Source organism: Pezoporus occidentalis, unplaced genomic scaffold (assembly GCF_034315485.1).
Source record: "Pezoporus occidentalis ecotype Australia unplaced genomic scaffold, CSIRO_AGI_Poc_V1 ctg238, whole genome shotgun sequence".
Classification (NCBI taxonomy): domain Eukaryota; kingdom Metazoa; phylum Chordata; class Aves; order Psittaciformes; family Psittacidae; genus Pezoporus; species Pezoporus occidentalis.
In genome coordinates this window covers 625,017-648,824 of record NW_026914264.1, presented here as the reverse complement: position 1 = coordinate 648,824, position 23,808 = coordinate 625,017, and the positions used below count along the sequence as shown (strand labels likewise).

The 23,808-nt window shown below is 44.0% G+C and overlaps 1 protein-coding gene across 2 annotated transcripts in view; it reads left to right on the top strand.

The window, feature by feature from the left end:
- The window catches only part of ANTXR2 (ANTXR cell adhesion molecule 2), a 108,811-nt gene extending 87,387 nt beyond the window's left edge, over window positions 1-21,424 (top strand). For both annotated transcript variants that reach the window (XM_062622026.1, XM_062622027.1), the window contains exon 17: window positions 19,541-21,424. In XM_062622026.1, coding sequence (XP_062478010.1) covers window positions 19,541-19,579 — 39 coding nt within the window. In that variant the 3' untranslated portion in view covers window positions 19,580-21,424. The remainder of the gene's footprint in view (window positions 1-19,540) is intronic.
- The last annotated feature ends 2,384 nt before the right edge of the window (window positions 21,425-23,808 follow it).

Genomic DNA, 23,808 nt, shown 5'->3' with positions numbered 1-23,808 from the left:
TTCTGGGGACACCACAGCTGGGGCAGTGTCCCCCTCTGCAGGGTGCAACCCTTTCAGGCTTTCGGCTTTCCATGGTCTGTGTTTAGCCAAAGCTCTTTATATGCTTTGTGTTGTGTATAGGGGTAGGATTTCAATCCAAGTTAAATTCTAATGTTTATAGAATCATCAAATCATAGAATGGTTTCAGTTGGAAAGGACCTTAAGATCATCCAGTTCCAGGCCCCTGCCATGGGCAGCAATGCCTCACACTAGACCATGTCACCCAAGGCTCTGTCCAGCCTGGCCTTGAGCACTGCCAGAGATGGAGCATTTACCACTTCTTTGGACAACCTATTCCAGTGCCTTACCACGTTCACAGTAAAGAACTTCTTCCTTGTACCTAACCTGAACTTCCCCTGTTTCACTTTAAACCCATCACCCCTTGTCCTATTGCTAGAGTCTCTGATGAAGAGTCCCTCTCCAGCATCCTTGTAGACCCCCTTGTAGACCCCCCTGGTCTGTAATCTAATTTCCTAATTCCTCTTTGTTGCAGAAGCGAGCTTCTGCAGTTTCCTTAGTCTTTACAAAATATACTATAGTAATAAATAAAACTTTTATCAATGAGTCTTAGGAAGAAACTCCATCCTCCTGAGTGCACGCTCCATGCCCTACCCTATGGAAGCATGAAGCACTCCTTTCATTTCAGTCACCTGTTTACTGAGAAGCCAGTCTCTTGTAGTCATAACTAAATGTACTTCTTTCCACATTAACCTCATTATTTGAGTTCAGTCTGTGCTATCCTTTGGGAGAGAAGGAGCTCTGGCATGCAACTGTTCCAGTGTCCAACTGGCAGACTTCCAAACACGCAACCCAGCTCTGGTCTGACAGCTCTCCCCAGCTAGGCTGACACTCTGTCCTTAGCCCAGCCTCTTGTGCACAGGTACTGCAGCACATATGGTACCTACCACCACGTGCTTTGCTGCAGCTCTGCAGGAATGGCAGGGGAGGTGAGAAGGGTGGGAGGGATTCTGCTCCAGCTCCAGCCTGATGTGCTGCCACTTGGGGACACACTCTGTCCCACAGCATGTGTGGAAGAGAAGCAGCCGTCACAAGAAATTCAACCTAGTCTGAAGGAGAATGGCAAGTGCAGTAGCATTTGAGATTTTCAAAAGGGTTTATGGGATGCAAAGTGCTTCAGTGGGACTTGGGAGACTTTTAAGTTCTTCTGCAAATCTCTTGCTTAACATTCGCATGTTGACATTTTCCACTTATAGGGCTCTTTGGCATTAATTTATAATGCTGCAATAGTTGGATTGCTGTTTTAAAAAGACTTTGAAAACAGGTTTGGATAAGTACAGAGATTGAGCACGTTCCAACTTCTGTTAGTTTTTGTTTGGTTGTGGGTGGTGTGTTTTTTTTTTTTTTTTTTTTTATTGCTAGATTTTACAGATGTGTTTCCTAACTAAATTTTTATCTCTTTTCACGTATTTTAGTGAGTATGGTATGATACTTGCAATATTCTGTATGCCTTCCTATGTTAATAGTGTATTAATATAGAGTCATAATGTCATAGAATGGTTTGGGTTGGAAAGGACCTTAAGATCATCCAGTTCCAACCCCCTGCCACTGTCAGGGACACCTCACACTAGACCATGTCTCCCAAGGCTCTGTCCGGCCTGGCCTTGAACATAGCTCCACTGACTTCAACAGTCAAGGAAAAAACCTCACCTCACTTCTCTTCTGTTTAGCTGAAGCATCCTGTTCACATCATTCTCAGAGTTTATACCTTTCAAGATTATGGGAGCAAAAAGCTTATGCTGTTGGGTTGGCCACTCCAGCAAGTCAAGAGCATGTACTGGCATGCGGCTGTAGCCAAGCTGTGGCGCTCTCTTGAAAGGGACAATACCAGCAGTGTTCTGTCTTAGTCCAGCTTAAGTGACAGTAGTGGGGCTTGAATTTTTGCACTGGCATCCTAATTGTGATTCACACACTGAACCCATGGTCGGTTTGCAAAGGGGTAATTAGAAATGAGGACTTCTAGACAAGCAAAGTGAACAACAGATAGGGCTGTTCATTTCAGTAGGGCCTCCACATGCAAATGATTGATAGACTGGCTCCATTAAGTTCTGTTACAACTGGTACAAGACCCCTTATCAACATGCCTGGGGCATTTTAAAATGTGAAAAATAATTTAGCTTGAATCAGCCCTTTACTAACTGCAGCTAATACATATAAGGCAGTTTAAGATGGTTCCAAAGCTGTCTTTACTAATTTCACTACACTTGTTTGAAAATAGAATTTGAAATGGGCAATTACAATAAAGAAACTTTTATTTTTTCAAGTGAACTTTTTTTTAAAGTTTATAATTTAACAGTTTAGTCTTTTATTATGGTTTCAGCTAGAAATAGCTGTCATCCTCAGTGATAGAATCTACAAAAGGCACCAGTCTACCCATACTGCAGTTAAATTCCTGCTGAAGTATGCGTGTGCCTCCAGCTTTGGAAGGTAATTGTGCACACCTCATTGCTCTTTACTTCTAAATGTTGTTGTGGTCATTTACCAGGTAATTTCAGAGACAAGTTCTAAATTACCAGTGATTTCGAAAAGTTTAAAACATTCACACCTAGCTAGAGGATGCCTCCTCCCCTCAATGGCAAATTAAATAGTCCTAAAACAGAAGTGCATGCTTGGGAGCAGTGCTCACCATTCACTCCACTGAGTAACAGCAGCAGTCACTGACTTCATGTTTGTATTGCAAACAAAGGCCTGCTCATTTCCTAAATTCACCAATTAGACTGACCACAGGGTTGTTAAATCTGAGCTCCATTTAAATGCACTGTACCACTTCCCTACTTTTAAACAAGGATCTTTTTGTGGGGATTGTTGGTTTTCTTTTTACTAAGTAACAAAATTAAATACTTCAGTCTTGAAATAGACTGGGAGGATGGCTGCTGTTTCTTTCACATCCCTTAAAACCTTTTCTCCTCCTCTCACTGAGATTTCTGAGTGTCTCTTCATGCAGGGAGAAAGGAGTAGGCTCAGGGCAGAGCCACCCTACACTGCATGACACACACACACACCCCCCAAAACCTAGGCTGAGTTTATATAAAATAATGGTGGCATATATAAGATAATTGGTAGCTCTTTGGTTCACATTCCAGTGCTGCAAGGTGGGTCACTCATGCTGCTCTGGCTGTGCGGCCCAGGTCTGTGCTGCATTCCAGTTGTGGCCTGTGTAAGCAATGAGTGCTTCTATATACACAGAAGCAGAAGAACAATTGGAAAACCCATGTTTTCCAGCAAGGGAAGTGACAAGAGGTGTTGTTTTGGTCAAAGGTAGGAACCTACACATTTGGCAGCCAATAGTCTTTTTTCATCTGTACTAGAGCAGTTTGTTAGTACAGGCCAGTTTAAGCATTATCCAAGTATTCAAGGGCCAATTCCTAAACAAAGTGGAGCGGCTTCCTTCCTTCATTACTAACCTGCCAACCCTAGCACCACCTGGGAATGGCTATAGCATTGTAGAATAATGGAATGGTTCAGGTTGGAAAGGACCTTAAGATCGTCCAGTTCCAGCCCCCTGCCATGAGCAGGGACGCCTCCCACTAGACCATGTTGCCCAAGGCTCTGTCCAACCTGGCCTTGGGTGGAGCATTCACCACTTCTTTGGGCAACCTGTGCCAGTGCCTCACCGCCCTCACAGTAAAGAAATTCTTCCTTAGGTCTAACCTGAACTTTCCCTGTTTCAGTTTGAACTCATCACCTCTTGTCCTATCACTACAGTCCCTGATGAAGAGTCCCTCTCTGGCACCCTTGTAGGCCCCCTTCAGATACTGGAAGGCTGCTATGAGATCTCCACTCAGCTTCTCTTCTCCAGCCTGAAAAGCCCCAATTTTCTCAGTCTGTCTTGATAGAGGAGGTGCTCCAGCCCCCTGATCATCCTTGTGGCCTCCTCCTCTGGACTTGCTTCAACAGTTCCATGTCCTTTTTATGTTGAGAACACCGTAACTTCATACAGAGCTCCAAGCTCTGACAAGCCTTATATATGCTGCAAATGAAGAACCAGATGCTAGCTCATTCCACAGCTCCTAAAAGTTAGTTTCACTGACTGAAATTGTCCTCAGGGGTGTTTCCCTGCAGTGTGTTGTGGTCTTTTTTTTTCAGTCAGCTGCTAGTTTTTTAAGTATAGCATACATTTAACATAGAACATACAGAAAGAAAGAAAAAAATCTTGAATTACAAATATTACATTAGAAAAAGATTCCACAGTGTGAAATTGGTCATTCAGAACAAAACTAAAGAAATAGTATATAGAAACATTTACAAAACTAGTTCTAGTTATTATCTTACATATATCCTGATGGAAACCTGAAGTAAGGCTGCTGCTGGGAGCCTCAGTCCTCCTGCTACAGAAACACCACAGCAAAAGGCAGCCCATAGAGATTCTGGCTATGCCATTAGTTTAACTATAAATTGCCTTTACCAAAGAGTACCTTTGGTGAAAGGAGACATGCTGCACATGTGTTAGTTGCAAACAGTTCCACTACACAGTATCAGATCTCAGTATAACCATGCTATGAATGGGCTGTGCATCAAACAGGCGCAAAACAAACTGTTCTGTCTGAGAGGGTCTACTGGAAGGTCAGCCTCATCTCAAGGAACACTTTACAAGTAATAGAGTGGGTACTGTCTAGGCAAACACAAAGATGCTTCTTTGTGTTCTTTGGAACAGAACCCTTGATTCATCAGCCTTGGCAGGAACTGTGTTCAGCTTGGAGGTGGCTCCTTACCCCCTCTACTCTTTCTCTAATGCAGGTTAGGCTGAATTAAGCACGTCAGCTTTTCTGACAGACTGACATTGTACTGATTTAATTAAAGTAATTTTTAAGCCAGATAATTCTCTTTTAAATTCTTAGCAGACAGTTATGTTCAATTTAAGAACTCTTTCATTTGTATTTATATCTGCTCTTTTGTATTTTATACCTACCTCCTTAGGACAAATTGGTCCAAACTGCTGTCACCTAAGAGTATGCACAAAACTTATTTTTCTTGAGTTCAATGAAACTGTTCTTAAACTAAAAAGACCATAGAATGAGGAAATCTTTGCTTTTAGTTCACAGTCTCTTAAATTACCAGATTCTATTCATCTGGACAAAGGTGCTGCAGAGCTCGGAGCGCTGGCTCTGGGTACTGCCTGTTGGTCTGTGTCCAGCGTGGACAGACCTGGACCATGATACTCTCCTTGGCTTTGCCAGGAATTCCCTTCCCTGTGTTAGTGTTCAGCCTTTCCATGTCTCCAGATACAGAGCTGTACAGTTCAGAGGCCTTTCTCCTTAGGCTACCTGGGCCTGGCTAGGCAGCAATCCTCCAAGGAGGTTACTGTGCTGCTGGTTATCAGTGCTCTCACTTGCAGCTCTTTGTTTATTATGACAAACAATGCAGCAGACAATTAAAAACTAGTAACAGAAGCAAATGCTCACCTCTTCCTTTATCTATAGGAAAGAAACCATAAGAGGCTATTTCACACCTAAGTTTCTTTGAGCAGCAGATGACTGAATAGGAAGCAAAATGCCAAACCCAGTAGGATGACATCTGCATTCCTATATGCAATCAATATCCTAAATAACCTTCAATACAAGCTGACAGATTAAACGCATCATTCAGTCCAAACTTTTTCTGAGCAAACTGTAACAAGATGCAATGGAAGGTGACCATCACCAATGCAAAACTGTCCTTCAGTAGGTTTATCTGTTAGGTCCTGCCAGTTTGTCTTCGGTCCAGAACACAAGGGCAGGGAGAATTTATCTGAATACCACAACAGGATGAAGCAGCTCATATTTAGAGAAAAGGACTAAGAAGGGACATGGCAGATTTCATCGGCAGTTGAAATGAGGGACATCAGTGCAGGTGTCTGTGCTCCCCACTGCATCTTCCACTTTGAGATCTGTTAGTGCCAGCAGCAAACATAAAGCTCTAGGTACCATCCTTACTATGTCTCTTCCTCCTCCCCCCTTTCTTTCTCTTTCTCTCTCTCTCCCTCTTTTTTTTTTAGTGCACTTCCAGATAAATGCCAATCATTTGGCCAGGGCTAACTCACAGAAGGTACAGCAGGCACAGATGGTACTAATGCATAAATGTAATCTAGCAAAAGTATGCCAACACCAACCCAGAAAAGGTTCCAAGTAACTGCAGTGCACTTACAGGAATACAGTGATTGGCAAGGTGAAAGCTGAGATTTGCAAGAGCTTACTGTTCCCAAATCAACAATAGAAATTTTACAGCAAATGAGCATATTTATTTATTAATTTAGAAAATGCACTTAATACCAAGATCTCCTTGCATATGTATAATAAAGGCTTACTAAAAGCCAAATGCATTATACAGGTTATACTGATTTTAGTAAAATAAGGGAGAAAGGTGAAGATGGAAACTGGAAACCAGAACCAAATCCAGCACCGTACACCCACTCCCCTGTGTTTCTCTGGAGAGTTCCTGCGAGGAAAGATGGGCAGTGCAGGGGGACTTGTAAGTCAAGTGATGCAGCGACTGAAGCTAATCCCATGGGAGTGTCTTTCCAGACCATACCTGCCCTATTCTTCCTTAGGATTCAGAGCCTAAAAACATCCACACCAAATCCTTTTTCCACTAGTAGCTGGTAATGTACACTTAGGAGAAATGTTCAGGCAAGAAGACAAACGCAGCTTGACAGGGTCCCTATGGGACACTTCTCCCAGCTTCTGGAGAACATGAGATCTCCTCTAAGGACATCTGCTGCAGCATGTCCAATGAGAAAAGGTATTTCAGAGAGCACAGACTTCACCCCACATTCCCCTGTCCGCAGGGAAGGAAAGTACCACTTTTGCAGTACTCAGATACTATCTCCTTGCTGTGTACACATCCTAGAGACTGCCAGCACCATGGGTGCCTGCCCAGCTGCTTGGTAGTACTGAAAACGAGCCTGCAATAGACACCCCCCTGTCATACAATCTGAGGACCAGCTTCTAATCTTATTCCCATGAGCTTTATGCTGCTGACTTTAAAAGAACTGTTCCTGATTTCCAGCAAGACACGAGATCAGAAGCAGTGCTTAAAAATCAAGAGAAGCTGGTGTGACACTAGTATGAATTGTTTGCAAATGCCTTGCTAAAGTTAAGTAAGGAGAGTATTTCTAGCTGTCAGGACAATCCAGGACAAAACTGACCTCTTGGCAAAGAAATGCTACAGAAACATGCTGCATGTGTACTACCCATTCTGTCTTGCTTGCTGTCATTACTTCTTGCAAGAGGAGAGCTCTCACTCTGCTGGCTACTGACCAATACTCACCTGCTGTCAAATAAGAGCTTTGCTATTCAAGGGCTGCTCTGACCTTTGCCTGCTGTGAGTAGCTACTACAAGTAGCTACAAAGCACTATGTCCCCTAGCAGCATCTCTTCTGTGGTCTGTAATGTTCAGATGTGAAATTAAGCTTTAGTTTTTTATGCAGGGGGGCAGGCATGGAGCCCTCACTTCTAACCGTTTGTATTCCTGGACAGAGACAATAACTCCTACTTCAAAGGCTAGACAGATGTAGAAATCCACCCTGGCATTTCATCTTGGTCCCCATTGATTAGCATTAGAAATCAGCACTTGTTATTATAAGGGACGGGTTGCAGCCATGTACAGTGGCTAGGGTTTCAACCAGCAGTCATGCTAGCAACAACCACCATAAATTAGCACTGTCTGAAATATGCCTGATGTACAATTAATAGACATCCTTGCTAACTGAGAGCAAGGCAGACTGACAAAGACACACATGAATATAAATCAGACAGCTCCACAACTTCTCTCTCATAACCCAGGAGGTCTAAATCAGATGTAGAGCAGGCCACGTAATAGATCCTGCGGTCATTTTAATGATGGTGTTGTGTGAGGGTTTGGCTTTCAGAAAGGATTTGGGCCTTCATCCAATGTTGGGAATTCTGGAGCTGCCACTTCTAACACTGCTCTAAAAGGAGAAGAGCTTTTGTTGGCTAGGGGGCGGAGGAAGGAGAGGGGAGGGAGACGTCCAAGTATCTGTGAAGTTTATGGCTACTAATCCATTTGAATTAAAAGAGAAGCCTGATGATATGCTGTGGGGTTTTGTCTGCAGGAAACAGAGCTGACTCAGTGATGTGTACTCCTTGCACCATGGGTTGAGGGGTGGGGGAGAGGTTTGTCACCCAAGCTTGTTCCTGGGCCCAGTGGTCAGGGTCTTTAATGCTGAATTCTTTCCCACTGTGAAGGATCCAGTGGTGAGTAAGGCTGTGAAGGATTTGGCTGGTGAAGTGACAGCTGAATCACAGTGGCATCTGGAGGGTTGCCACATGCAGTGGTCCCTGCGGGCCTCTGTTTTGCTGTCTGCAGGGCTCTGTTTTGCTGTCTGCAGAGCCATCACCATCAGAGACAGAGCTGCACCCTCACACCGTGCTGGGGCCTTTTAGTCTTCCTCCTGATAACCCACTTAAACACTATCTACATCTTCAAATTCATATTTTCCCATAGAATTATAGAATGGTTAGGGTTGGAAAGGACCTTAAGATCATCCAGTTCCAACCCCCTGCCATGGGCAGGGATGCCTCACACTAGACCATGTAGCCCAAGGCTCTGTCCAGCCTGGCCTTGAACACTTCCAGGGATGGACCACTTCTTTGGGCAACCTGTGCCAGTATCTTACCACCCTCACAGTAAAGAACTTCTTTAGATCTAGCTTCAACTTCCCCTCTTTCTGTTTGAACCCATCACCCTTTGTCCTATCACTAGAGTCCCTGATGAAGTGTCCCTCTGTAGCATCCTGGTAGGCCCCCTTCAGATACTGGAAGGCTGCTCTGAGGTCCACGCAGCCTTCTCTTCTCCAGGCTGAACAGCCCCAGCTTTCTCAGCCTGTCTTCATACAGGAGGTGCTCCAGCCCCTGATCATCCTCGTGGCCTCCTCTGGACTTGCTCCAACAGTTCCATGCCCTTCTTGTTTTGAGGACACCAGAACTGCACACAGTGCTCCAAGTATAGTCTCATGAGAGCAGAGTAGTGGGGCAGGATCACCTCCTTTGACCTGCTGGTCACTCTCCTTTTGATGTAGCCCAGGATACAGTTGGTTTCTGGGCCAAGTGGAATTTTTTCCTCCCAATAGCTGTGTCATAATTATTTTTAAATCATTTACATAGCATTCTACAGTCCGGGGTGGCTTCTCTCTTTACACATAATTATCATACGCCAGTCAGATACCACAAAATCTTAATGGGCCAGGTTTTTGGATGGGGTAGAAATGCTATGTTACTGCTCTGTCACAACCTAGAACACAACCCCAGGATGACTTAAAGACCTTAGAGCTGTGGAGTGTCTGCTTCTTGTACTCATGAGCCATCTGAAGATGCTAGCATCTCTTCAAAAAAGCCCAGTTAGAGAAGTCTGTTGAGAAAAGGAGACAGCGAAGTATTGCTAAAGGAGGGAGATTTTAGGAGGGGCTTGAAGGGTGGTCATGGTGGAGAAGAAAAGTAGTTTGAAAAGAACATTTCTTCTGACAGTTACAGTTTATCTGTTGATATCTCTTATTTCAGAGAAAGACAAATTGCATTATTCTCCCTTGGAGCAGCTGCACAGAGGGGAGGAAGGAAGAATAATAGAGATGTCTGACTTTGCTTTAGAGATGCCATCTCTAGAAACTGTAAATTTCTGATCATATTGGTATTTTTAGCTGAAAATGACCCCAAAGGGCCAGATTTTGATGTTTGTTGGTCTTAGTGGGTTTAGAATTGTGCTGTTTCTGACTTTACAAGGCTTTAAATGTGATGCATCTAGTAGAATTTTCTCTCTCTTTTCTTCCTAAAAAAGACGTAGAGGACTCAAGGAGTCATTTAGGATGCTCACATGAGGAAACCACTTAAGATTAGGCCTGATACCAGTTTGGCTGGAGTGTCCCATAACACAAAAGGGATCCCCAGTAATACTTATTCCTGACAAGGATTCATCCCACAGTTCTAAGAGAGTTCAAAGAGCTAGGAGGACAATTCTCAAGAGAAAACTCCTCTCCTGTTCCACACCCCAGAGAAAACTCAGGAAGAGTTCTTGAAGCTTCACCTGGAAATGAGTTTTAGAATCTCACCACCCCAGTTTGTCTCCTGAGGAGAGGGAGCTCTCTCAGTGACGGCCCAGCCTACCACTGGGGATGATGGGAGAAGTGGTGTCCTGGTTCTTGCACCCACGTGGGCAATTGAGTGCCAATATGGGGTTAGGTGTAATGGGGGATGGCTGTCAGCACAGGGATCACTTTCCCTCTGGCAGTGAGAACAAGCTGGATCTGCCTTCCAAGGCATGATTAGACCTGAAGGAGAAAAGCTCTCCATTGGCAGGTGCCTGCAATGGGGAAACAAGATCGTGTCCTTCAGGAAAAAAAGGGTCAAACCTTGCCAGGCCGTGGAGGCAGCAGCAGTGTGTGTGAGGGAGGCTTATTGCCAAGGGGTCAGATTGAGAGCGTTCCAGAGAACCTGTGCTAGAGAAACAGGGACACTCCAGGCCATTTCCACATCCTTTCCTTTTGCATAAGCAATGTTTGCCTTGTATGAGGAAAACAACAAACTCCTGCCCTCTAGAGACAGGAGACCTCCAGCTCTGCTGAATAAAATATTTGCCACAACCTCCTTTTGAAGCAGATGCTACAAATGCATACAGTTTTATTCTCCCCTCAGGCCCACACAACTGGCTCAGCAGCAAATTGGGCTCTCCACTCCCAGACCTGGAAGGCCAACTCACAGGAGGGGCAGCTTGTCACAACCACTGTATTTCAAGGCAGTAGTCTATTTCCAGAACTGCTGAATAAAGCAGTCACAGAAAATTTGGCAAAGGAAGATAAATCCCTCCCTTCCTCATTACCAAAACCTGTCTAGGCAGGACAGCAAATGCTTGTGCTAGCTGAGCACTTGCTTGCTTTCCCTTCCCTGGCTGCCTGCATGCCTCTGCAACCCACTCATTATCTCATCTTTCTTGGAAAACCAGGCTCCCTGGCATGTCAATGACAGTGACTTGGAATTTCAAAGGTGGTAAAACAGTGTTTTAAGTCTATCCCTGCATCTTTGCTCTCCACTACCAGGAGTCTTGGCAGAATAATTCCTCGCAGTGCCACACAGGATACCGAGCTACCAAATCCCTTCAGTACTGGGTAAACATGTACTTCAAAGATTTTGCTCACTGTAGCAACTGTGCCGAAATGTCCATATGTCCAGTTACAAAATAAGCGTTATTACTGAGGTGAAAAGCTGCTGTTAATAGCATTTTCTCAAAGCCTTCAGTGTTACTAAAAATACAACAGATAATACCTCTTGACTCCTCGCTGCGGTGCACCCAGTGTTTTCATTTACATCTAAGCCAAGTGCCCCCAAAGCAGACAGCAAGCCCTGCCAGATGACATAGCAACACTTGATAGATGTGAGTAGGGAATGTTTGCTCCCAGCCTTTAGCAAACCACATCAACACAAGATCTGCACTTGAGAAAACCCAGCACACCAGAACTTACAATGGTGTTCATCAGTAGTGACCTCCTATACATATCAATGGGTTTAAGATACCCAGAGGGTTTCCCACCACAAATGAATACTTACTGCATATATTTATACGAAGTTGAAAGCCTGACGCTGATGGCTACAATTGAGCTGTATATTTTCGTGTAAGAAATACTTGTCTGCAGCAGCAGCAGGCTCTTGGCCATCCATGACATATTTTATGTATTTACAAAGCATCATTAAAATACCTGTTTTGAACTATTACTGACAGTTTTGTTTTGTGGGCCTCTATAATACAGTGCAAAGAGAGAGGAACTATCTTTTAAAAGAAATTAGTCCTGTCCTCCTGCTCTTCACTTGCTTACAAGTCCAGCATGACCAAGGAACAAACAGGGGCTACCAAGTCAGACTTGGCTCCTGAGACACCTGTTATAGTGCTGGCACATGTAAGTTCCTCTAAGCAGTCTTTTTCTGAGGCAGATGATGGCAGGCTTGATTGTGAAACTCCTGTTCTTCAAATTCAGATGTTGTGACTTGTGAAAGTTCACCTACAGGGCCACTAAGATAGCTCCCAACAATCATGAAGTTCATGCACAGATGCTGAGGAGGCTTATTTACACAAATATGAGGACAATAAACAAGTTCTGTGCCTTTCCACTTAGGTCAGATTACCTGCAAATACTGCTGGAGTGAAAAAAAAAAAAAAAGATCCTTCTTAGGGTAAAAATATATAATGCCATTCATCTGTAGTTTCTTTCTTTCTATTGTGTTGTTACTTTAGGGGGATTTTGAGCCCATCCGATCATTGTTTTGGGGGTTCAGAGCTTATCTCACCTCTGTCAGTGACATTTCAGTCATCAGTTAAGTAATTTTGAGGAGAAAGCCTACTTGGACAAGCCCTAGAAATGGTCCTGATGTCTGCGTCAGTAGTGATGGGCTCTGAAGCAATAACACCAGTTCAGATCATTCCTCTAAGAGATTCATTGCTGATTTATTCTGTGAAAAATGATACCTCCAGCAGTCTACAGCACTGCAAGTCATCTTTTCCCAGGTGCTAAATGTCTACCACCACAGTGTGGGGGAGGGATGCCAAGTGAGAGTTGCTTCGGGATGTCACATGGTGATGGCACATAGTGAGACATGGCCATGGAGACCCATCACAGGGGGGAAGGCCTTGAGCAGTAATGTGACATGAGCAAAGACAGGAAATTCTGACAACTTAGAATGGGGTTTGCTGAGGTTTTATGGGAAGATCAACCTGAAATGAAAACCAGGCATCTGCAGAGATGGGGCTTGAGTCTAAGATCTAGGTTTCTGTTAGCAGGGGTGTAAAGCCAGTTCCAAGTTCTTACCACATTCTGAGCTGCTTGGGTCTCTGAGACAAAGGATTACCTGATGGCCAGTTTGAATCTCTGAGCACTGCTTAGAGCTGCACAGGACATGGGTGGGTTAGCAAACCCTCTCTGAAGTAAGCATATAAATCACCTTTTTTAATATATATATGAAATATGTATATATAAACTTAACTTCAGTTGTATGCTCCAGCTTGTCAACATACATTTATGAGGTGAGCATAATATTGTAATGGTTATAGCAGTGACATATATCCTGAGCCAGGGAGCTAGTAAAGAGGAGCATGGGTGTTAATGCCAGTGGAATTCTAATGCCCAGGAGATGGGGCAAGGTGACATTACCTCCAGTTAATGTTGCTTTTGATGGCTACAGTGAGGGGAGATCCCTGAGAACCCTTTCTGATGGCTGTAGACAGCAGGGCATGAGCTGCTGCCCTGTTCCAGTCACTGGTACCAGCTCTGCTGTGGGATTCTTTCAGTAAGGAAAGAGCTCCTTCCTGTTCAGCCCTTGTTGCAGGGTGCTAAGGTCCAGCCTCTCAGCACCTGGTTTGAGTCACTGGCAGTTTTATTCCATTAAAAGGAGCTTTTGTTGTTAAAACTGCATGAGTGTGTGGGTCAGGAGCTTGGGAAGGAGTTCATTATCCCCGGTAAGTGTTATACTAGGAGTTAATGATCTCAGAGAGGTTTGGGAAGCAGGAAATTGCCTGTTCCCTTGCATTAGCAAAGGAGAAAAGGTTTGCACAGTCCTCCTTTACTGAAAGGGCTACAGGGAAGAATTCCATACACTCAGATTCCTTATAGAGAGGCAGATGGCTGGTTGGGCAACAAGGAAAATAAGAGTAAGAAGAAAGAGAACCAGGTAAACCAGGTTCTCATGTGGTAATCCAGACTGCACCAACAGTCTCAGCAGCCTGTTGCGAGGAGCTGTTGTGAGAATACAGCTTCCTGCTTCCTGGTGAGCAGCTAACCCAGGCTCATGGCAGTGCACCCATCACAGAGATGAAAGATGCTCTGATAATGCTATGGAGACACGGCCAACACTAATGACATTGCTAAATACATGTCTCAGGAGTGACATTATTCTAGAGCCCTCCCCTTCCTCATGGCTCTGTGGGCACTGATCAGTTGGGCTGGAGGGCACAGAGCTCACATGTTCCACGTAACTGACACACCCCCAAAGGATATATTCTCTTTATGGGGATATTGCAGCTGGGAGTAGAAGCACACAATCCTCAGCTTCTGCTGGTATGTCAGAGACAGACAGTGGAGGATCTTGGTCGTTCAAGGTCAAAGTGAGCCAATCTTTGACAACATTGTGTATTATAGGCGGTAATGGGCAACATGGTCTAGTGTGAGGCATCCCTGCCCATGGCAGGGGGTTGGGACTGGATGATCTTAAGGTCCTTTCCAACCCAAACCATTTTATGATTCTGTCTAATACAGCTGTTCTGGACAGAGCTGTAAGTGCTCCTTTGGAAAATGTGGTTGTTCTTACCACTCTGAAGTTGGATGCTGAACAATTCAGCCCTGTACAAGGAACCTTTTCCTACACATACAATTATGTCACATGTTAAAGAAATTAAGTCACACACAAGGACAAGGTATGGATGGGCTGTTACAAGTACCTGACAGTGCAGTGCAAGCTGAGTGGCTGGGTATCACCACATCCCATCTCACACTCCTTGGGGTGCCCTTTCTGAATTGCTGAAGAATACTGCAAGTGAGGCCAAACTACCAAAGAAAAGAATAGCCAGGACAGTGAGTTGAAGGTAATAATATATTAAAAGCTGCTTCTTTAGATCAGTGACCACCCAGCAGCAGCCAGCTGCTTAAAAGCTAAGTGAATGATTCAAAGTCCTGTCTGAGTTGTCCTTTCAACTTTCCGCGTCATATGGGTGTCAGTTCATAGGTAGCCTGAGCCTACTGGCTTAGTAGCATTTGGAGAAAAGCTGTGATGAAGGATCCACAGCCTCACAGGAGATAGATCATGTCTCACCATGACCCTTGTGACAGCCAGAAGTTGAAGTTCAAGGTTTTAGGTAAGAGAACCCCAGTCCCTTAAATTACATCCTTTCAGACAAGTACACAACACAGTAAAGAAGAGCACAGCCCATATATCCCTATCTCTGTATTTGTCTCTCCTGGGAGGGGATTTTTTCTACTGACCTTGGTGTATGGAGACAACCCCGATATTTCACACAGAGCTCAGGGAATGCTTGCATAACCCATTGTTTAATTACTCTAGTCCTAAACCACTAATTTAGTTCAATTTTGTACAGACTACATGTTGGTATTGTTAAGGTTTATGATCCAGTGATTTACAAGGCATGATACATCAGATTTCAAATTGGTTGTATTGACTGTTTAATTGAATGCGGGGACATGAGGGCAATATTAGTGCAAACTTGTGGATCACAGCAGTGCTGTGATGGTGGTAATTCACTGGTGTCATCAGTTACACAGTACAAGCATGTTGAAGTTGTGAAGGCCAGAACCAGACTGATAAACTTAAATAGTGCTTCTGTTTAACTACACAGTCCTTTTTGTTGAGATTAATCAGAAGAAAAATGTAATATTCAGTTTCTAAAGGCTGGTCTTAATGATGAAATAGCTATCACTACATAGGAGGTTTTCAATTCATTAGAGGAACGAATTGACTTACACACTGTGCATCTTCTTCTCAAAACCACCTTGCATGAAGACAGTGATACTGGTTGCACCTACTTCATATTGGTTTGATCCTTAGGAAATAAAAGTTAGTCTTTTTATCTTCTGCCTACTTCAGTTTGCCCTTCTAGAATGTGAATGGTTTAAAAGCTCACTTAAATTACTTATAGTGTATGTGTTATTACCTGTTACTGTCTGGTACGGACAGTGGTTGGATAGCTGGTATTTCTTAGGTGCTCTCAGATTCTCCTGTTAATGGTGTTTTGTCTGCCTGACAACACACAATTCCTTCTTTGTCTCCTTCCTCCCCTGTAAGTCCTCGAGTAAGGAGTTTGGGCCAGAGACCATGGGAGATGAGTGGGGAACCAGAATGGGAATTGTTCATTTAAGGCTCTCCTCTGTCCTTGCTATGTCTGGAGCCACTCATCCTGGAACCAGAAACCCTGTAAAGCCAGCATTTAGGGGAAAGGTTTATGTACATGAAACCAACTATGGAAAGTACCTCCTATATGAAGACAGGCTGAGAAAATCAGGGCATTTCAGCCTGGAGAAGAGAAGCTGTGTGGAGACCTCAGAGCTTTATTCCAGTATCTGAAGGGGGCCTACCAGGATGCCGGAGAGGGACTCTTCATCAGGGATGTAGCAATAGGACAAGGGCTGACAGGTTCAAACTGAAACAGGGGAAGCTGAAGTTAGATCTAAAGAAGTTCTTTACTATGAGAGTAGTGAGGCACTGGCACAGGTTGCCCAAAGAAGTGGTGAATGCTCCATCCCTGGAAGTGTTCAAGGCCAGGTTGGACAGAGCCTTGGGTGACATGGTCTAGTGTGAAGGCATCCCTGCCCATGACAGGGGGGTTGGAACTGGATGATCTTAAGGCCCTTTCCATCCAAACCATTCTATGATTCTGTAAGCATACTGAGAGAGAGCCTTGCTGGTAGACATAGATATTTTTTTCCTAAGAAATACTAATATAAAAGGTATAGATGGTAACTGTGCAAGTTAAGACTTAAACTGCAAGAGTGGAGAGAGCTCAAAGCCCTGTACTTTGGCTTGAAAGCTATTTCTGAATGCACTTCATGTGTAGGTATTGTGAACTCAGGCACCCTGTCACATCCCATTACCTAAATGTAAAAGCCGTTCTCTCCTTTGTCGTCGTCCTGTATTTGCTGTTCCATTAATGACATGGCAGTGTTCCCTACCTTCTCATTAATTAGCACTTTCAGTGTATTTTCCAAGATCCTGATTTCAGCTCTGTCCTCTCTGAGCATCACACCGCACACAAAAAATGGCTGCTTACACAGAAGGCTTTGTTTCATTTGAAATCTGTCACCTTCCAGTGTTCTTAAATAAGTAAAGGTAGAAGGAGTCGCCAGTACAGGAATTCACAGAGGTTCTAGCACAACCTGATCATACATCACATCTACTGACTAACCTCATGCCTGCGGGGAGGGTCAGAGTGGACCTGACTCCACTTCTGGTAGAAAGGAAGAAAAGATGTATCACAGAAATATCTCCCCAAAAGCTTACTAGAGTGTGGCAGAGAAGACATGTGTAGAACAAAATACAGTGTCTTTTTCTTAATTCTAGTGAAAGCCATGACCTGTAACTACTAAGACATCACCTTTAAGTTATATTTTAAGGCTTAACAATTTCTCAATTTATTTTGGAACAGGTTTGCTTTTCCTTTCCTCATTAATCCCCCTTCTATTGTTAAAAAGTCATCTACCACACTCATGGTCAGCCTTTAGAAGACGATGGACACTCCAAAACTGTAGGGCACTTACGACAGGGCACCTGGCCAGCAGAGCAGGACTCCATGCTACAGGCCTGCATGTGCCAGACCTTATCTTTGATTCCAGGGATTATTTCAGACCTCAGGTAAAGCACTGAGCCACTAGATAAGTAATATCCCAACACCAAAATAAGTGATAGCCCAAAACTCCTCTGAACTCAGGCACTGGTAACTACCATTAAAGAACAGTGAGAGAGCCACAAACAAAAGTAGAAATGTTGTATCAATGGGTAAATTGTAATATCAACGAAAGCAGACAGGAACTACTGCAATTCCTCACTACCTGTTTTCTGCCAGGGTTTTGCAGTCTTGATTTTCCATTGTGGCATTACCTTGGGTGTGAACATCCTTACTGTCAGGGTTCATTTAACATCGACTCTGTTGTCACAAGTGCTCGAGCTGCACAGCATTTCTGTATTTTATGCTCCAGAAACACTTTGCTTCTACCACAGAACTCATTTTAATATGTTTAATTAAAAAAAAAACCCTCACAAAAACACAAGCAAATGAAAAGGTGCATAAAGATGTCCGGGCCTTCAAAGGAACCTCTTGGCACTAGTGATCTCTTTGCATTAATTATATGGATGGTAGCAGCCAGAAGTTACTACAATTACAGCACCCATTCACTAGTTTTAATTATTATACATGTGACAGAAGCAGAATCAGGAGTAGGGTGTTAGGAAAAGAACTGCCCTGATCAGAAAACTGCCCCTTCCATGCCAGTCATGTGCAAGTGCCAAGACTTGCCTGAACAATGCCAAATAGCACTGTGTACCATCACTCTCCCTGTTAACCAAAGCATTTAGGTTTTTACATTATAACACCAGGTTGAATAAATAAATAAATAGAAGGAATATGAAATTCAGCCCTAATTACTTTTGATAATTCCATAATCTCCGAGCTTTAAGAAGAAAGCAGTAATTTTCCCTGAACCACCTGTCTTTGAAAAGAAACAAGGATTCAAAGCATAACCACAGCTGCCTGTTCCGGTTTACTTGGCTTCATCTTTGACAGTTCTCTTCTAAATTGCTTCACAGACACAGCAATTTCAAAGTTCTTAAGTAGGAATCAAAGGGACAGAAAACAAAAAACACACTTGTTTTTTTTCCTTTTAAGGGACTTGCACATGAAATCCCTCTAAAGTATGTGAAACCTGCAGCCCTACATGCCTTTGTGGACGTCTGAAGAGTGCAGAGATAGCCACTGCTACTGCAGACCCAGTTAAGGAGTCATGGCTTCTCACAGGCCACTGGGGTAGGATTCTGTGTTCCAAGGGCCACTCCATGGAGACTTTGTGATCCATGGAGAACCTCACACCAGAACATGCAGTACCAGCCAGCATGCACTCATTGTCCCACACACACTGTCATACAAGTCTTTAATACTTGCATGTCATGTCTTGAAGAATGGCTTTCTCCAAAGGTGGAGAGGTCCCCCATCACAGAGCTCTTCCCATCCCAGAGAGAAAAGGTGCTAGGTCCCGCTGCTGTGCCCAGGAGAGCTGTTGAACAAGAGGAGCTGTGCTCTCAGGAGCACACCCTACCTCAAAAACCCTCTATCACTTTAGGCATTTAAATAAGCCACTTGCAATTTTCAGGCTTTATCCAAATGAATAAAAAGGGCTCATGATTTTTGCTATTGGATTTGTTCCATTCATCTACACCAAAAGCTGTCAAGATTTATCTGGGCCTGTTTATGGGAGAATGGTATTTACTTGAGAATAACATCAGGAGAAACCACTTTTCATTTTGGTGCACTGCAATTTTAAGGTGCGTAAGAACGGAGTTTATAGATGCAGAGCTCAGGTTATTGCTAATAAAACACTGTTTCCAATCAGCAGCAGCTCTGCTAACTAACAGTCACGTTCCTCTGTGTACCGTGTGAGGGTTTGGCTCATGGGGAGATCTGTGGGGAGAATCTGCCTTTGCCAGGATCTTTCTTTACCATGGTTAGAAAGGTTTGAGTTTGCTCACTGCAGTTACTGAGATTTTGTAAATGAGCCTCACAGAAGACGTGAGAGCATTCAAAATGTGCTTTCCTAACATTGTAAATTTGTGAGTCAAATGTAGTGCCTCACTCTGGATAATTTCCATTAAATCTTAAAAGGTTTTGCATGGATATGTTATTTGCGCAAACACCGGAATTTAAATTACAGCTATCTAATATTCAGCATTCAAACATCTCGGTTGCATGTATTACTCCACCAGTAAGAGCTTCTCTTTTCTTTTCCACCCATCAGGGCCGATGTATCAACTTCACCCGAGTTCAGTCTCAGTAGAGGAGGAGAAGAAGGTGTCTGGAGGAAAGATGGCCACATTGCCACTTTTCAACTGAGCAGAGAGAACTAAGCATTTGCTCACCACATTCCTTGGACCACCTTCAAGCCCAACCCATAACACTTCCATGTTCCCCATGCAGGAGCTGGCATCACTGTACAAGCTCCTGCACTTCACCCCAGCATGTCGATGCTCTGTGACTGGCAAGTGCCAAGCAATGAAGCCTTGACTTGCAATGCCCATGCTTCTCCAGAACACACAAGGGAGGGAACACAGACACCAAGATGATCATGTTTTTCTAGTTTTGGTATTTTATGTTTTTTTTCTTAAGGACTACATATTCTCAGGATGCAATGTGCTTTTAGCAATGATGCTGAGTTTCTCCAGTGCAGAGAAGGCACGTGGTATTTAAACAGGGACTACTAGCTAAGGGCAGGGTTAAAACCTCCTACCAGGCTAAGCAAGAGCTGAGTGCCTCACAGCCATGTCAGATCACAAACCCTTGCGAGCGAGTCTCCATCGCATTGTGCCTTACAGGAACCTTCTGACTGGAAATCTTGTCACTCTAACACTGAAAAGTGCACACGCATGACAAAAGTAGACAGGGTGCCTCGAGGTATTGGTAGCAAGCAAGACTTTGCCCTTTAGTTTTTGAAGACACCTTTCTTTCATTATGCACCCGGGACAGGGAGAAAATTAATAGAGCGTTATTCCATGGGAAGACAGCCTGTAACCAGGGATCTTGAGCGCAGTTTGAGGGACTGATGCTTCAAGACCTTGACACTGGGGCTGGTGGTTTTTCCCCCCTTTCCTGCATTCACAGTTCAGTAGCGCATAAAACATCATCATCTATAAACGTACCTAGCAGTCCTAGAGCTTAGCTGTTTTTAATCTTTTCTTAGATTAAAAAAAGCAGTAGCCACTAAACTGGTATCTCAGGGTTCTCTCCCCACCCCCAAATCTCCAAGGGCTCTTCAGCGACACAAGCCAGCAACTCTCTTTGCATGAGAATTTCAAAGTTTAATTAATATAATTAAAGGCAACAGCAAGCAGCAGCCTGTGAAGATTTTGCTCATCTTTTTTATGCCTTTTGACATTGAATGACCTATTACTGTATGTGCATTACTGGGTTTTCAAGGGGGCACTGAGCACTGGTTAGGATTCAGCAGTGGAAAAAAGACCTTCTTCCATCAATGGAGAAATTAAATGTAGGGGATGCCGGCTATCAGAAACCATTGACAATGTATGTATTCTAATTTTTTAGAAAAACCAGTGTCGTGTCACGTCGACGATGCCAAATTATGTTAGAGTGAGCGGAAACACTGTGGGGGAGGAAGGAGGGAGCAGCTGAAGAAAAAGGCTCAAATGATCCAGTCACTTTCGATACTGTACTTCAGATGCAGAATGGATATTCGAGTCGAAACCTGACAAAGCGCGCCCGCTTTGATGGGAACTGGTATAGACAATGACCAGTGGCTGGGTCAGTGGGATGTCTCTCTGTGAGCAGGGAGGCTTATCAAATGACACTAAAAATAAGTTCAGCAACCGTCACGTTGGAGGGGAAAAGGCGAACATTTCACATTTGGTGGGCACAAATGCACGCAAGATGGAAAGAGCAATGTGAAGCATCGTGGTCTAATTTTCTCCTTTGTGCTACTCTTTGGAATTGCAAGGGACAGAAATAAGTCTCTTGGTTGATGTCCGAATTTGTGGCACTGCTCAAAGAAGCCTTTACATGTATCCACTCGCTTACCTCTTTTGCTTGACTTTATTTATGTCACTGGTAGCCTCATCATCAACAGCCATTTGTGCACATAAGACTATAAATAAAATTATTAGCTAAGTTTAAGGCATTATTTCCTCTTCTTCCTCTCCACCTAGCCTCCTATCCTCATTTTGCCAGGTCACCCTCAATACCAGCTCCAACAGACCACTACCCTGCCCAACACCGGCTGATAACAGCAGGTACCATTAGTCACATTCACAGGTCAATCCAGTGCCCACAGATATGGCTCATCCTTCCTCTCCCTCATGAAACTGCACCTTTGATCCCACCAGCTGTTGGCTGGGGACAGTGCAGCCTACTTGCATAAAAGAGGTTGGTTTCATCCATGATGCCCAACCATCCACAAGTCTTTGGATTGTTTCAAGCCACCTCTGTGTTCCTTCCAGCTGCACTCAAGATGGAGAACCAAACTGGGCAGGTTTGCTAGGACACAAGTGAGTTTCTGTACCACTCCTCCAGATACCGAGGCAGCAGAAACAGCCTATTATCAGACACTAAGTTAAAACCCTGCTGCCCCTTACTTACCTTCCCTCCATTTGTAATGCAGACACAACACTTGCTGTGAGCTAAGGCTGGAATTGGCAGCCTGCATTTTGAGCAGTGTGTTGTTCAACAGGAATCATAGAATCAGCCAAGTTGGAAAAGACCTTTAAGATCATCAAGTCCAACCATTCCCCCAGCACTACCAAGGCCACCACTAAACCATGCAACTGAAGGCCTCATCTGTATAGCTTGTGAACACTTTCAGGAATGGTAACTCCACCATTCCCTGGGCAGCCTGTTCCAATGCCTGAGCACCCTTTTGGGGAAGAAATTGTTCCCAATATCCAATCTAAACCTGCAGATGAAGAGGATTTCTTCCTCTCACATGTATCTGCTGTCTCTCAAAAGAATATTTGTAACTAGGAGAGACAGAGAAATAGAAATCCACACATCATCCTTTGTCCTCTCTAGCTGTCTAGCCATGTTCATTAAAAACTGGAACCCGCAATTTTTCACAGAGTGGCTGATACAAAACCATATTTCAGGTATCTGCACTGGTTTTCCCATCTAATTGGCATGATAGTACAGCATGTTATACTTCTTATTTAGATGAAGATAATAACCTAAGAGTTTCATTATTGCACAGCGTGGAGTATGTCACAAATAACTGGGGGGGGGGGGGGCAAGAGGCACAAGGGAAATAATACTGTAAAACCCACTGATGCAAAATGACACAAAGTGGGACTTCTTGGCACAAGAGCTCAAAAGCATGATGGGTTCAAACTGAAACAGGGAAAGTTCAGGTTAGCACTGAGGAGGAAGTTCTTTACTATGGAAGTGGTGAGGCACTGGAATGGGTTGCCCAAAGAAGTGGTGAATGCTCCATCTCTGGCAGTGTTCAAGGCCAGGTTGGACAGAGCCTTGGGTGACATGGTCTAGTGGGAGGTGTCCCTGCCCATGGCAGGGGTTGGAACTGGATGATCTTAAGGTTCTTTCTAACCCAAACCATTCTGTGATTCTATGATTCTATGCTCAAGCAAACCTCCATCGGTAGGTTCAGCAGAGTATGTTCCTTGCATGTGTTCAAACTCGGGGGGTCTCCTTACAGAAAGATCATGTCCTGATAACACTGCTGGGATCTGTTTTAGCCAGCATAAGAAAAGTGACAGTCTCCTGAAAAAATAACTGAGCACAGAAGTGATCCGGAAAGCATTCTACATGTATAAATCCCACAGTCCAAAATGACTCTTAGCAAGATGTGTGGTCATTGGTATCTATTTCCATGTCAAAAAGAGCCTTAAAATACAGGTGACAGAGCGACTACAGGCACTGGGTGATGAGACCCTTTGCATGCCAAACCCAGTTAGGAATCCTCTGGTTTTTAAAAAGTGCCCTAAACCTGAGACTCTGGTTTGGTCTCTAGAGACTTTACACTGAGAAGTACAACTCGCTTGGGTGAGGGGGTTCTGTGTTGTAAAGCACAAAGATTAACATAGAGCAAAGAATAAAATCCCCATGGATATGTACAAATGCCCTGTAAAGTGGCACCAAGAGCCGCATTTCTCCCCAGGAGCATCTTGTTTCACATCCCTGCCGATGCCCTGTATTGGAAGTGCTCATGGCCAGGTTGGATGGGGCTTTGAGCAACCTGGTCTAGTGGAAGGTGTCCCTGCCCATGGCAGGGGGTTGGAACTGGATGAGATTAAGGTGTCTTCTAACACAAACCATTCTATAGGATTCTATGATTGCTTAGACCCTGAACTTTCATTTGCTCTATCGCTGAACCCCAAGTTCTGCCTCAGTGGTGTGCACAGTCACACCTCGTGCACAAAGGCAGCGTGGATGTGCAACAAAAGGGGAAGTAATTCCAGGGAAGCAAGTATTAGTTCCAGGAGACTAGAAATCTAAAAGGCTTCTCACACAGATGCCACCAGCTACACTGAAACCTGATTCGGTGGCAGG